General features: G+C 49.9%; 1 protein-coding gene across 2 annotated transcripts; it reads left to right on the top strand.

Moving 5' to 3' along the window:
* The first annotated feature begins 255 nt into the window (after nucleotides 1-255).
* Nucleotides 256-11,942, top strand: Ptpn7 (protein tyrosine phosphatase non-receptor type 7). 2 transcript variants are annotated; one of them, XM_028764657.1, is made up of 10 exons: nucleotides 256-322; nucleotides 2,036-2,209; nucleotides 2,728-2,911; nucleotides 3,136-3,220; nucleotides 4,734-4,810; nucleotides 5,802-5,939; nucleotides 6,248-6,358; nucleotides 7,474-7,628; nucleotides 10,158-10,271; nucleotides 11,358-11,942. In XM_028764657.1, the coding sequence occupies exons 2-10, from the start codon at nucleotides 2,088-2,090 to the stop codon at nucleotides 11,449-11,451; spliced, it is 1,080 nt and encodes a 359-aa protein (XP_028620490.1). In that variant the 5' UTR covers nucleotides 256-322; nucleotides 2,036-2,087; the 3' UTR covers nucleotides 11,452-11,942. The 2 variants fall into 2 exon arrangements, with proteins under 2 accessions (XP_028620490.1, XP_028620489.1); XM_028764656.1 differs by lacking the exon at nucleotides 256-322 and adding an exon at nucleotides 1,004-1,053.
* The last annotated feature ends 484 nt before the right edge of the window (nucleotides 11,943-12,426 follow it).

The raw sequence follows: 12,426 nt of genomic DNA on the forward strand, positions 1-12,426 counted from the left end.
TGCAGTTCTTTTTCCGTGTCACCATTTGACAGTTGAATCGGAGAAGTGGGAGGAAGAGAGAGGATGTGGAATTCAAGTGCTGGGGGCCCTTGCAAGCTTTGGGGAACATTACAGAGTGAAGGAGTCTTGCAAGCAAGCATGAACCACGAACCAGTTGGGCTGAGGGCCAGCGAGGGGCTTACCAAAGCCAGGCAGGGGTGGGGGGCTGTGGAGTCTGAGACTTGAGGACTGCTCCCTCCCCACACCCCAAGCATCCAAGTGGCCCCCTGGTGAAGAGGACGTGGGAAGTCTCTGATGTGAGGGCCACAGCCTTGGACTATCTGTAAGTCTTCAGAGGAGATATAGGGTTCTAAGACACTCCCAGAGGGGTAGGCTGAGGGGCTTTACGGAAGCAACCCCAGAGTGTTCTCCAGTTTGGCTCTGATGTTTGTTCTCTGGTGACTAGCCTATGCCTGCAGGCTGAGAGGCTGGGGAACCTGCAAAGAACCTTTCCTGCCTAGCCCTGGCCTCCCTTTCCTGTACAGAGCAAGGACCCCTGCCTCTTCATTCCCCTACCGCACCTCTGAGACACATCTCTGCTCCGCTTGGGAGCCTGGGTTTGGCCATGAATTCCAAGGCTTTGAAGCAACAAGGGCTTACAGGGGCAGAAGCAGAGCCGTGGAAACAAGCCAGGGTCACAACCAGAAGAGCAACAGAAGGTTCCCCATGGCTATCAAGGAGGTGATGGTGGGGGTGAGCACATGACTAGGACCCAGAGGAGGAGGCCTGAGGTGGTCAGGGAAGGCCTCATCTCCCTTGTCCATTCCCAGAGCTTTGGCACCCAGCGAGGACGGCAGGACAGCACCAGCTTGCTCTTAGAGGGCACAGGAAGGATGCACCCGACCCCTGGTGGCAGCTTGCAGCAGGCACAGAAGGGCAGCCCGCAGCTGGGTGTGCGTGGGTGGAGGCCAGGAGGGGCGGAGGGAGGAAGCTGGCTTCCTGAAGCCTCTCAGTCCTCAAAGATAGACGGACTGACAGCTGACAAGAGGCAGCCTGGGGGACATAGCTGCTTCAGTAAGTACTTGAAATGGGCACAAACATCCTATGGCCCTGGGATGGGAGGGGGATCTCCAAGGATGGGGTGAAAAAACATGAGTTTCGAGCTCCCATGCCTGGCCAGGGCATGAGAAGTGACATATCTGGTGTCCCTGTGGCTGGAGGGCAAAGAAGCCACACAGTGGACCAGGAGAGGAGAGGTTAAAGGCCCCTTCCTGTTGTGGGCGAGTACTGTCCCAGCCACACCTGCATGGGCCCACACTGTTCCCAAACCTCTGTCCCTGTGGGTTAGCAGCTCCAACCCCACCACCATGGCAACCATAACTTAGCTCTGAGAGACAGGGACTGCCCCCAAAAGGTGATGCCCTCATCACCTCTATGCCCCCTCTCTCTTGTACCCCCAGCTGTAGCCTCACCATGCGCTGGCGCTATAGGGCTTGGTGAGGCCATTTCCTGTGACGGTTACAGAGGCGGGAGACTGGGGGATGGGGAAGGAGGAGGGAGGAAACACCCCTGGCCTACCGCCCTGGACAGAGACCCCATGAGCCACAACAGATCTTGGAGTAGAACTGCTGACAATGAGAAGACCCTTCTAGAAGCACAGCGTGCCTGGATCCCCGACTGGATCCAATGCTACACGAGGCCTCCGTTTCTCATTATAGAGAAGCCTGCTGGCTAGACTCAGAGAGATGTGTGTTTTCCCCCTTCCTTGTGTGTGGTTAACAGGCTGTTGGCCTCATATGGACTCCAGCTTAGAGCTCTGTGGACTTGGGTATCCTCTCTCTTCCTCCTTCAGGATTCCTTCCTATCTTCACCTATACCTGTACTCTCTATATATATCTTCCTCCTATTCTAACCCCAATTTGTCCCTGTCCTGTGTCCCAACAAAGAGCTGCTGTACTTGTGGGATAAAAGTTAGGCCACTTGCTTGAGGGGATGCCTGGCCTGGGCTTAGAAGCCTTCTTTTAGCTGGTGAGGCCTCCGGGACCTTGTCTTTCAGGCAGGCCTCATGGCTGAGTGAGCCTCCCTTGGGCCCAGCAACCTACCCCAGCATGGTCCAGGCCTGTGAGGGGCGCTCCAGAGCACAGCTGCCGACCTTGTCTTTGGGGGCAGACATGACTCAGCCTCCACCCACCAAAGCTCCGGCCAAGAAGCATGTGCGACTGCAGGAGAGGTGAGATCTTTCACAGAGAGGATCTTCCTAGGCCTGGGCTGCCTTCCCTTCCCTTCCTTCCTTTCCAGCTCTAACAACAGAATCCACAAGTCCTGGAGAAACAAAAACAAACAAAACCAAAAACAAATAATGCTCATTTGAAGGTTGCTTGCCCATCCTTTGTATGTCTGAGGCAACAAACAGACTGAGGGTCTGCTCTCTAAGTTTCAAGTTGTGATGAACAATCTCTGGGACAAATCTAGGAGCCTTCATGGAGTTGGATGTGTGTTGGAGCCTCTGTGATGGCTTGGGAGTAGGAGAGATAGACAGCGGGAAGGAGCAAAAGGGTTGCAGGCTGCTCTGTTCTTATCTGATAAAGGAAAAGAGGAATATAGTAGAGGCCTGACCCTTGAGTGCCCTGAGCCTCTGGGTCAAGAGAAAGGCTCAGCATATCCCCCTCAGACAAACCCCACAATGAGCCTGAAACCAAGACAGATGCTATGAGGTGCTTACAGGGCACCGGTTGGCTGTGCTTGCAGAAGGGGCTCCAGCGTGGCTCTGATGCTGGATGTACGGTCTTTGGGCACTGTTGAACCCATTTGCTCAGTGAACACACCCAGGGAAGTCACCCTACACTTCCTGCGGACAGCTGGACACCCCCTTACACGCTGGAGTCTACAACACCAGCCTCCCAGCCCCAAGCAGCTGGAGGAGGAATTCTTGGTAAGAATCTGGGATCCTTTCCACATCACTTTACGCTTCCATATCAGACCATCCTGGATTCCTTGGGCCTCTCTTCTCCTTGGGATCCTCAGGGAAGAACTCCAGGGCACAGGAGAGAAGGTTCTCCCCATCCTTGCTCTTCCTCTGTGTGCAGAGAGTGGAATGGGAGAAAAGGAGGCTGGGAAGGAGGGCCAGAGATTAACTCACTTCTCCCCCACCATCAGAAGATCCCCTCAAACTTTGTCAACCCTGAAGACCTGGATATCCCTGGCCATGCTTCCAAAGACCGATACAAGACCATCTTACCAAGTAAGGAGCACCGTGGGGATGAGGGGGACAGTGTCCCTGAGGGTGAAGAACTTGATGAAGCAAGATATATACCTCAAAGCCAGGCATAGTGGTGTATTCCTGTAATAATCCTAGCACTTGGAGGTTGGGATAGAGGATGAGGAACTCAAGGCTGGTTTCAGCTATATAGCAAGTTCTAGGCTAGCTTGGTTTATATGAGGCTTTGGCAAAAACAAAACAATAGCAAAAAACCACCTCTCCAAAACCAAGGAAGAACAATGCTTGAGACACTGTCTTTCAACAGAGAAACACTAACACCACACCCTGGTAGCTAGGAGATAGACAGCTATTGCCCAGTTGCAAGACAGCATTTGCAGAAGCTTGCTGTGGCTGCACGCCTGTGTGGCAGCTGTGAACTCACATGCACACACAGACTCAGGCCTAGCACCTCCAACTTTTCATAGGCAGGCTTGAGGCCTGGAGCCTAATACAGTGGTATCCAGAACTGTGGTCCAAATTCAGCCCAGCACATGGGTCCTACCCTGTGCTGAGATTCCAGGCTTACTGCCTGCTAGAATAGACTAGGTCCTGTGAAGACTTGAGTTGGACAGCATTTGGCCTTGGCCTAATTCTAGTGAGCTCTACAGCCATCAAAGAGGGGAAGCCAACTTCTTCATCCCCCATCCGGTTTGATTGGGGAAGGACCCACACCTCTTGTGTGGTCCCTTGTGGTTGAGTGATATCTTAGACAATGTATTCATCTAACACTTGTATTCATAATCAGAAAGACATTTTTCCTTTGCAGAATCTCTTCCTCTTCCTATCAGTTCTCTCCCATTTTATACTCTCGCTGATCTCAAGGCTAAAACATGATACTATCCTAGTTGGTGTCTGCAGCTCTGTGGTCTGTGCTACACAGCATCATTCAGTCCAGCTTTCTGCTTTGATTACATCACTTTCTAGCTCAAAAACATCATGGCTTCCTGTTGTCATGAAATAGTATATTTTAGCCAGGCAGTGGTGACACACGCCTTTAATCCCAGCACTTGGGAGGCCGAGGCAGGCAGATTTCTGAGTTCAAGGCCAGCCTGGTCTACAGAGTGAGTTCCAGGACAGCCTGGGCTGTACAGAGAAACCCTGTCTTAAAAAAAAAAAAATCTCGGGCTGGTGAGATGACTCAGTGGTTAAGAGCACTGACTGCTCTTCTAGAGGTCATGAGTTCAAATCCCAGCAACCACATGGTGGCTCACAACCATCTGCAATGAGATCTGATGCCCTCATATGGGTGTCTGAAGATAGCTACAGTGTACTTACATATAAATAAATAAATAAATCTTTAAAAAAAATCTCTGAACTAGTATATTTTATAATACATAGCTGTTACGTTACCTGTCTATAAAATAATACAAGGGACTATCTGCTGTCCACAAAGAATTGCGAACAGTGTGAGGACACGCTCACCTCTGACTCTGCTACAATCTCCATTTGTTAGTCACCTTCTGACCTTTCACCCTTATTGATCTTCACTTCCTAGATCCCCAGAGCCGCGTCTGTCTTGGCCGAGCCCAGAGCCAGGAGGACAGCGACTACATCAATGCCAACTACATACGGGTAAGTGGCCGGCTGCTGCCGCTGGGCAGATTGCTTTAAAGATGAAAATTCTGCATGAGACCCTCTGTGATCCATCTGTGACTTGGCCTCAAGGGCTTGAACTTCCTTCTTTGTTCCAACTTGCCCCTCCTTCCATAGCTCCCTCTGCTAGACTTGAGGAGCTGGGAAAGAGATACATACTGAGTGACACCCAAGAAATCGGTCTAGAAAAGATGTCAAAATTTTCAATCCACCTTAACCTACCCTGTTTTCTTACCCATGACAACCCTCTAAACTTAGCAGTAAGTTGACCTTAAGGCTGAGCCTAGTCGCTAGTTTCTTAAAGGCTTCTACAAGCTGTACACAGCCATCTCAGGTGAGAATTTCTCTATCTCCTACTATCTCCTTTCCCACACTCAGTCTCTGCCCCGACACCCGACCCCTACCAAGTACTGCCTCCTTTGTAGAGACTGATTGATATCCAGCTAATAGCAACCTCAAAGCAAGGTGGACCATCTATCCCAACGTCTTACCTTGTTTGGTGGGTGGATGGAAAACCAGTGCTCCCTTGTGGTCAAATGTGGTAGGACAGCAGTCTGGGAGCTGAAGAGCAAAGCAATCAGACAGATAGGCCACTGTCATGATATCTTGCCCTAGAGAAAGCGGCAGAGGACAGGAGCAAACACGTACTCGGTGCCTGCTGTGTGAGAGACCACCAATGCATTTTATTGGTTTTAATTTACATTATATTACAATTACTAGACACAGTCTACAGCTCAGGGAAACTGAGTCAGGAATGCGCCTCTGACCACTTAGCTAGGAAACAGAAGGGCAGGAACTTAAACTCAGGGCATTCCTCATCGTGGGTCCCATGTCCTCCCCCAGCATGAGGCTTCCGACGTGTGTCTGGGCATGAGTGTATGTGTCTATGTTCCCTGGCTCTAACCTGACCCCAGCACCTGTGGACTGTGGATTCATAGCATCTCCGTCCTTCTGTGCTTTGTCTCCCCAGGGCTATGATGGGAAGGAGAAGGTCTACATTGCCACCCAGGGCCCCATGCCCAACACTGTAGCAGACTTCTGGGAGATGGTGTGGCAAGAAGACGTATCCCTCATTGTCATGCTCACCCAGCTCCGAGAGGGCAAGGAGGTAGGAGGCAGGGTCATCCGGAAAGGGTCTGTACCCTACTCTGTCACACCACTCATGAGCAGCAGACCTGAGGACTCAGTGGGAGCTGACAGCCCTGACAGGCCCTAGGCTACAGCTCTCAGGAGTACACCCCAGGGAAGCTGTGGGTGGGCTGACTACACACTTGAGTCTAGTCTTGGGAGGCTAGACTCTGGTCACTGACCTGGGTCATGAGGTGAGGTATGAAGAGGGAATGCTAGGCCTCTCTGCCCCAGCCCTGTGCCACTGATGTGCCCTCCCACTCTGACTCCCAGCTCCCTCCCTTCTAGAAATGTGTACACTACTGGCCCACAGATGAAGAAGCCTACGGGCCCTTCCAGATCTGCATCCAGGACATGGAAGAGCACCCAGAATACACTGTGAGGCAACTCACCATCCAGGTACCACCCCTGGAACAGACCGATGGGAGGTTTGGACCACCCACTGAAACTCAGGCTCCACCTTCATGAAATTTACTAAATTCACCAAGTTTACTAATTTAAACCTTGATCTCACATTTAAAAGAGGTTCCATTTAAAAAGAGAGAAAGAGAAATGAAAAGAAAAAAAGAAAAAAACTGGACATAGTGATGCATGCTTTTAATCCCAGCTCTTGGGAGGCAGAGACAGGTGGACCCCTAAGCTTGAGGCTAGCCTGAGCTACAGAGTCAGTTCCAGGACAGCCAGAGCTACACAGAGAACCCTTGTCTTGAAAACCTAAAAAAGCTAGAGAGTGAGAAAGAGTACATGCTTGTGCACGCGGGAGGGGAGGGGGGAGACAGACAGAGACACAGACAGACACACAGAGAGAAGGAGGTGGGTACAACCCTCAGGGACACTTCTAATTAAATAGGGACGCGCCAACTAACAAAATAGGGACCATCAGGAAGCACCCTCTCCCCATGCTAGATATCTAGGCCAAAGGAGACTAGAGAGACCCTGGAGAATGCTGGAAGAGTCAAGAGAGGTCAAAAGAGATATGCCAGCACATGTGTATGGACTTTAAAAATGCTTTCTAGAGGACAGAGAGGGCTCAGTGGGCAAAGGCACTTGCTGCCAAGCCTGAGGACCTGAGTTCGATCCCAGAACTCACATGATGGGAGAAGAGAACTGACCAGAACAACATAGCAAGATTCCTATCTAGAGAGAAGAGAGAGAGGACAAGAGGGAGGAAGGAAGGAAGGAAGGAAGGAAGGAAGGAAGGAAGGAAGGAAGGACTTTCTGTTAAGGTATCCATTCTTACACTTCCAAATGATTTCTGTATCAATTCGTTGCTCCCAAGCATCCTGGGAGGCAAACAAAAAGATATCACTGTGCCCACTTCCTAAGGAAGAAAATGAGATTAGTGCACTTATCCACAGTCCCTCAATAGACAGAGGCACAGCCAAGACTTGAGCCTGGGTGAGGCCGAATAGCAAAGCAGCCAGGAGAATCAGCCCTGCCTGCTCTGTGTCGAGCGGACTGATCAATTGCTAGCACCCACACCCACATCCTGCTTCTGTTCCCTCATATCCCAGCTCCAACAGGAATGCCGGTCAGTGAAGCACATCCTCTTCTCAGCCTGGCCAGATCACCAGACTCCAGAATCAGCCGGGCCCCTGCTGCGCCTGGTGGCTGAGGTAGAGACCCCAAAGACAGCTGCCAACTCCGGGCCGATAGTGGTTCACTGCAGGTAGGGCCTTCTGGGGTCCCAGCCCAGATCCAGTGCTTGCCTTCCCTGCCCGCTAAGTCTCTGGTGTGGAAGCATATAACTCACACCACACCAGACAGGCCCAACTCTTACCTAGACAGAGCCCTGGCTTGTGGGCTCTAGTCAGGAAGAGACGAGATAAACTTGGCCCCCACTGTTGGGCTGCCCATTTATCCACTGGACAACTTTTTTGTTTTCTTGGAGTCTTTTAGTGTTTGGGTTTGTTTTTGTTTTTGCTGGATTTTTTTATGTTGTTCGGTTTTTGTTTTGTTTTGTCGAAACAGGATTCTTCTTTGTACCCAAAGTTAGCATCAAACTCAATGGCAATCCTCCTGCCTCGGCTTCTCAATCTCTCAATCTCAGTTTGAGATTACAGGCATGAACTGTAATGGATTTATTGGAAACCTATTATTGCTATCATCAGGCACAATGTTAAATACTAAGAAGATAACTGTGAACAAAACAGTTTAGTCCCCCCACCCCCGCTGCAGGTTAATAGACTGGTCAGAGGGGCAGCAGATTAGACAGTCAATCAGGCTACAGTGCAATGAAAGCCGGATGGAATATCACAGAAGCCACAGGGTCAGGTCACCAAATACCTGAGGGGGAATAAGCCAAGGAATGGGGGAAAGGAAAACATTTGCAGAGAACCTTATATGCTCAGAAAATAAACTTTAAAACTACAAAAGAAGATACACTGCCAGGAGGGTCAGGGGGAGCCTGCAGCTTTATGTGGGTGGAGCTTTGTGTGGGTGGGGCTTGTGTGAGTGGGGCTTGTATGTGGGGACACTGATGGGAAACAGTCTGGAAGGTATCTAAGGGCTTCATGATGGGGACTTGCAGGATTGACTAAGACACTTAGATTTGCCATTTTGTTTTGGGTTTTCTTAATGCTGAATCCAACACCCCAAATTTACCGTTTAAAAGCAATCCCTGGGGCTGGGCACAGTGGCATATTCCTGTATCCCCAGCACCTGGGAGGTAGAGACCCCAGTATCAGGAGCTGAAAGTCAATCTAAAGTACAGAGGGAGTTCAAGGCCAGCCTGGCCTATATGATGTTTTGTTGAGGGGGGAAGAGAGGAGGAGGAAGAGGAGGAGGGAGAGGAGAAAGAGGAGGAGAAGGTAGAAGCAAACAGTATAAACGGGGCATTTCTGGACCCATGCAGAGGTGCACACACGCTTAAGTGCTAGGTGTCATTGGTGGCTTCCATGCACCCCAGTATATAACTCCTACTGGAGACACATGTAAGACCTAAGCGGGAAGCTGAAATCCAGAAAGGGCAAGAAGAGGAGGGGTGTGGGGAAGATGATGGAGCTGAGAAGAGGAAATGGAGGCCCTGGAGCATCCGTAGAAGCTGACGTGGAGCTGGGAGGAGGTTGTGGTTAGAGAAGGAACGGCTCAGGGGGACAGCAGTGCACAGGCAGGTGCTGTAAACAGACATGGTCACCACAATGTGCACTGGACTAGGGCGTGGCAGTGCACCCTGGAGCTGAGCACACTCATGACCTAAGCAGTAAGATTGCTAGTCTCCAGTCCAAGCTACATGGCTAGAACCTATTATCAAAAAGGAAAGAAAGATCGGGGTCACCAAGGTGCCTCCATGGGTAAAGGCACTCACAGCCAAGCCTGGCGGCCTGAGTTCAATCTCTGGGCCCTACATGGACAGAACTGACTCACAAGTGGTCTCTACTGAGCTCTATATAGGTACAGTGATGTATGTGCATACATGCACACACAGAGAGATTAAAGTGAATAAAAATGTAAAAAACAAAAAAAACAAAAAAACTTGATATGGTGGCACACCCTTCTGTAACTCTGGCTGCTCTGGACAGCCAGGACTCAGGAGGCTGAAGCAGGAGGATTACAGTGAGTTTGAGCTATATAGTAAGTTTTGGGCTTTGATGGACTTTAGAGTGAAACTCTATCTCAGGAAAAAAAAAAATCAAAACTAAAATCTGGGCATGGGAGGTCGAAGGATTAGAGTTCAAGGCCAGACTGGACTATATAGCAAGTTTCAGGCTAGCTGGGCCCAAAAGCATCTATTTAAAAAAAATTTTAATTTAATTTTTAAAGTCCTTAGGATCAGTCATAGTGGTGCAGGCCTTTAATCTCAGCACTTGGGAGGCAGAGGCAGGTGAATCTCTGAGTTCAAGGTCAGCCTGCTCTACACAGTGAGTTCCAGGACAGCCAGAGATGTGAAATCCTATCTCAAAACACACAAACAAACAAACAAAACCATTTTAATTAATTTAATGGTGAGCTGGGCTAGGCATAGAGTGAGGCTAATCAAAGCTTACAAACTTCTCCCGGGCAAGCTATTTTCTGCCTCCATCAGGGATGCCAGGGACACTGCTATCGGAGATGTGACAGACCCACCCCACAAACTGAGCATTTTAATACTGTTTCTTCTTTCATCACTTGAAGCCTAGCCCCAAGCTCCCATGCTCACCTGTCTCCCCCATTCCCTGGTCTCCTATGACCTCCCCAACCTCTCTCTGGTTACTTCCAGTGCAGGGATCGGCCGGACAGGCTGCTTCATTGCCACCCATATCGGCTGCCAACAGCTGAAGACTCGAGGCGAGGTGGACATTCTGGGCATCGTGTGCCAACTTCGCCTAGACAGGTGGGTCTATGGGAAGCAGGTGCAGCTACATTAATTTGCAAGGACATTGGTGGTTCTGAGGTACTATGCACATCACCTGCAGGTCCTCCTGGAAGAAAGCAAGGGACTTGTTTTATTCAAAAGAACTTTCTATTTTGCCAATTATTACGCCCACATGAGAGATGGTCTGAAATGTTAGCTTGGCCTAGAATCACATATGTCATCCTGAATTTTCCCTCAACCTCTCCTGGCCCCCAAATTCTCTACTCAGGAGAAAACTAGGGAACAAGTTAAGCCAAGGACAGTACAATGCTGCATGTCTGTAATCCCAGAACTCAAAAAGCTGAGGCAGGGGGATGTGAGGCCAAAGCCTGTTTAGTTAGCTCAAGACCAATGAGGCTACAGAGAGGGAGTGTCTTGATTTTTTTCTTTAAAAAAAAAAAAAAGATATGACTTGCTCTATATACAAAGTAGCTACTGGTAACAAGTGGTATTCCCTAGGCTTGAAGGCGGGAGAAGCCAGTTCAGATTCTGGGGTGTATGCTACTAGCTTCTACCATAATTCTGTAGCTGCCACCACCCCCCACACACACACCTTTTTTGTTTGGTTGGTTTTTTTGTTTTGAGTCAGAGTCTATGTATTCCCGGCTATCCTGGAGCTCATTGTGTAGGCTAGGCCGACCTCAAACTCACACCACCACTGCCCTGTGGTAATATAGAGAGGTAATGTCTAGTTTCCCAACTGGAAGAAGAAATGGGTTCGCTTCTTGAGTGATTTAGAAATGGGACCTGCTCTACACACACATGGGGCTAACGGTTTTTATTTTTAAGATTACTGACAAATGGAAGAGTTGAGCATGGGTCTGATTTTGCTCAAGAGCTGGCTGGATAAGAGACAGAGTACCAAGAGTCAAGATGGGGCAGTACCTGCTGCACATCCCACCTTGGGGCTGTCCTGGCAGAGGGCAGTAAAAGGGAGTAGGAAGGGAATGAGTGACTACAGGGAGGAGAGAGGCAGGGCTTTCCCAGCAGGACAATGAGAGGGGATGAGGAACTGCAGCACAGGGCAGATGTTCTTGACTCTGACTCTTGACTCTCTGCTTACAGAGGGGGCATGATCCAGACAGCAGAACAGTACCAGTTCCTGCACCACACTTTGGCCCTGTATGCAGCCCAGCTGCCCCCGGAGCCCAACCCCTGACCTCTGACCCTCCAGCAGCCCAGGAGCCAACCTCCTCTCAGGCCTGGAACAGTGGGTCTGGGGAAATGGGCTGTGTGCTCTGGCATGGCTTCTGCATAAGCACAGGAAAGGGGACCTTGGAAGTGAGAATGTTTTACAGTCTCAGGAAACTGCCACCAGCAAGCAACAGGGGCCAGAGCACAGTCTTCACCACCGACCATGACTCTGCCTTCTTCAGTGGCCCCCAGTGGACTATAGGGGAGTGTCCTGTGGCTCTGAACTTACAGATAGGAGCTGGTCCTTGAAATGGATTGAGAAGCAGCTGGGGTGCAGGCTTATCCGGGTGCTTTCTGTGGGCTCTTTTCCTTGTTGATGACACAGTAAGTCCTTTGCTGCCATCGTAGAAGCAAACAGAATGTTCCTGAAAACCATTCCAGATATGGTCCTGCTGTTGGGGCTGCAGAGATGGCGATTGCAAGATCCTCTTCCATTAAAGCCTTGCCCACACACAGGCCAGATGCAAGAGCAGGGAAGATCCTCCTCTGACCTTTGTCAAATCCTCTCTATTCTATATAGTCTGCTGCACCCCTTAAACCCATGAGTGCTAGATGACCTGCTCAGGAGAGAATAAGGCCCTTGATTGGCCTGCCTCCACACATGTCGTAAAAGGAGACACAAAGGTAACCAGGTCTAGCAGTTGGGATCACTGGAAGAGCCCAGGTGTGATGTACCTGTCATCCCAGCGCTCAGGAGTAGAAGCAGGAAGATTGCTGCAAGTTTGAGGCCAGCTAGATCTACATTTTGAGTATCAGGCCAATCAGGACTACATAGCAAGATCTTCTCTTAAAAGAAAGAAAGGAAGGAAGAAAGAGAGAAAGAAAGAAAGAAGAAAGGAGAGAAAGAAAGGAGAGAAAGAGAAGGAAAGGAGAAAGAAAGAAAGAAAGAAAGAAAGAAAGAAAGAAAGAAAGAAAGAAAGAAAGAAAGCAAGCAAGCAAA

This window comes from Grammomys surdaster, unplaced genomic scaffold (assembly GCF_004785775.1).
Source record: "Grammomys surdaster isolate TR1022 unplaced genomic scaffold, NIH_TR_1.0 145, whole genome shotgun sequence".
Classification (NCBI taxonomy): domain Eukaryota; kingdom Metazoa; phylum Chordata; class Mammalia; order Rodentia; family Muridae; genus Grammomys; species Grammomys surdaster.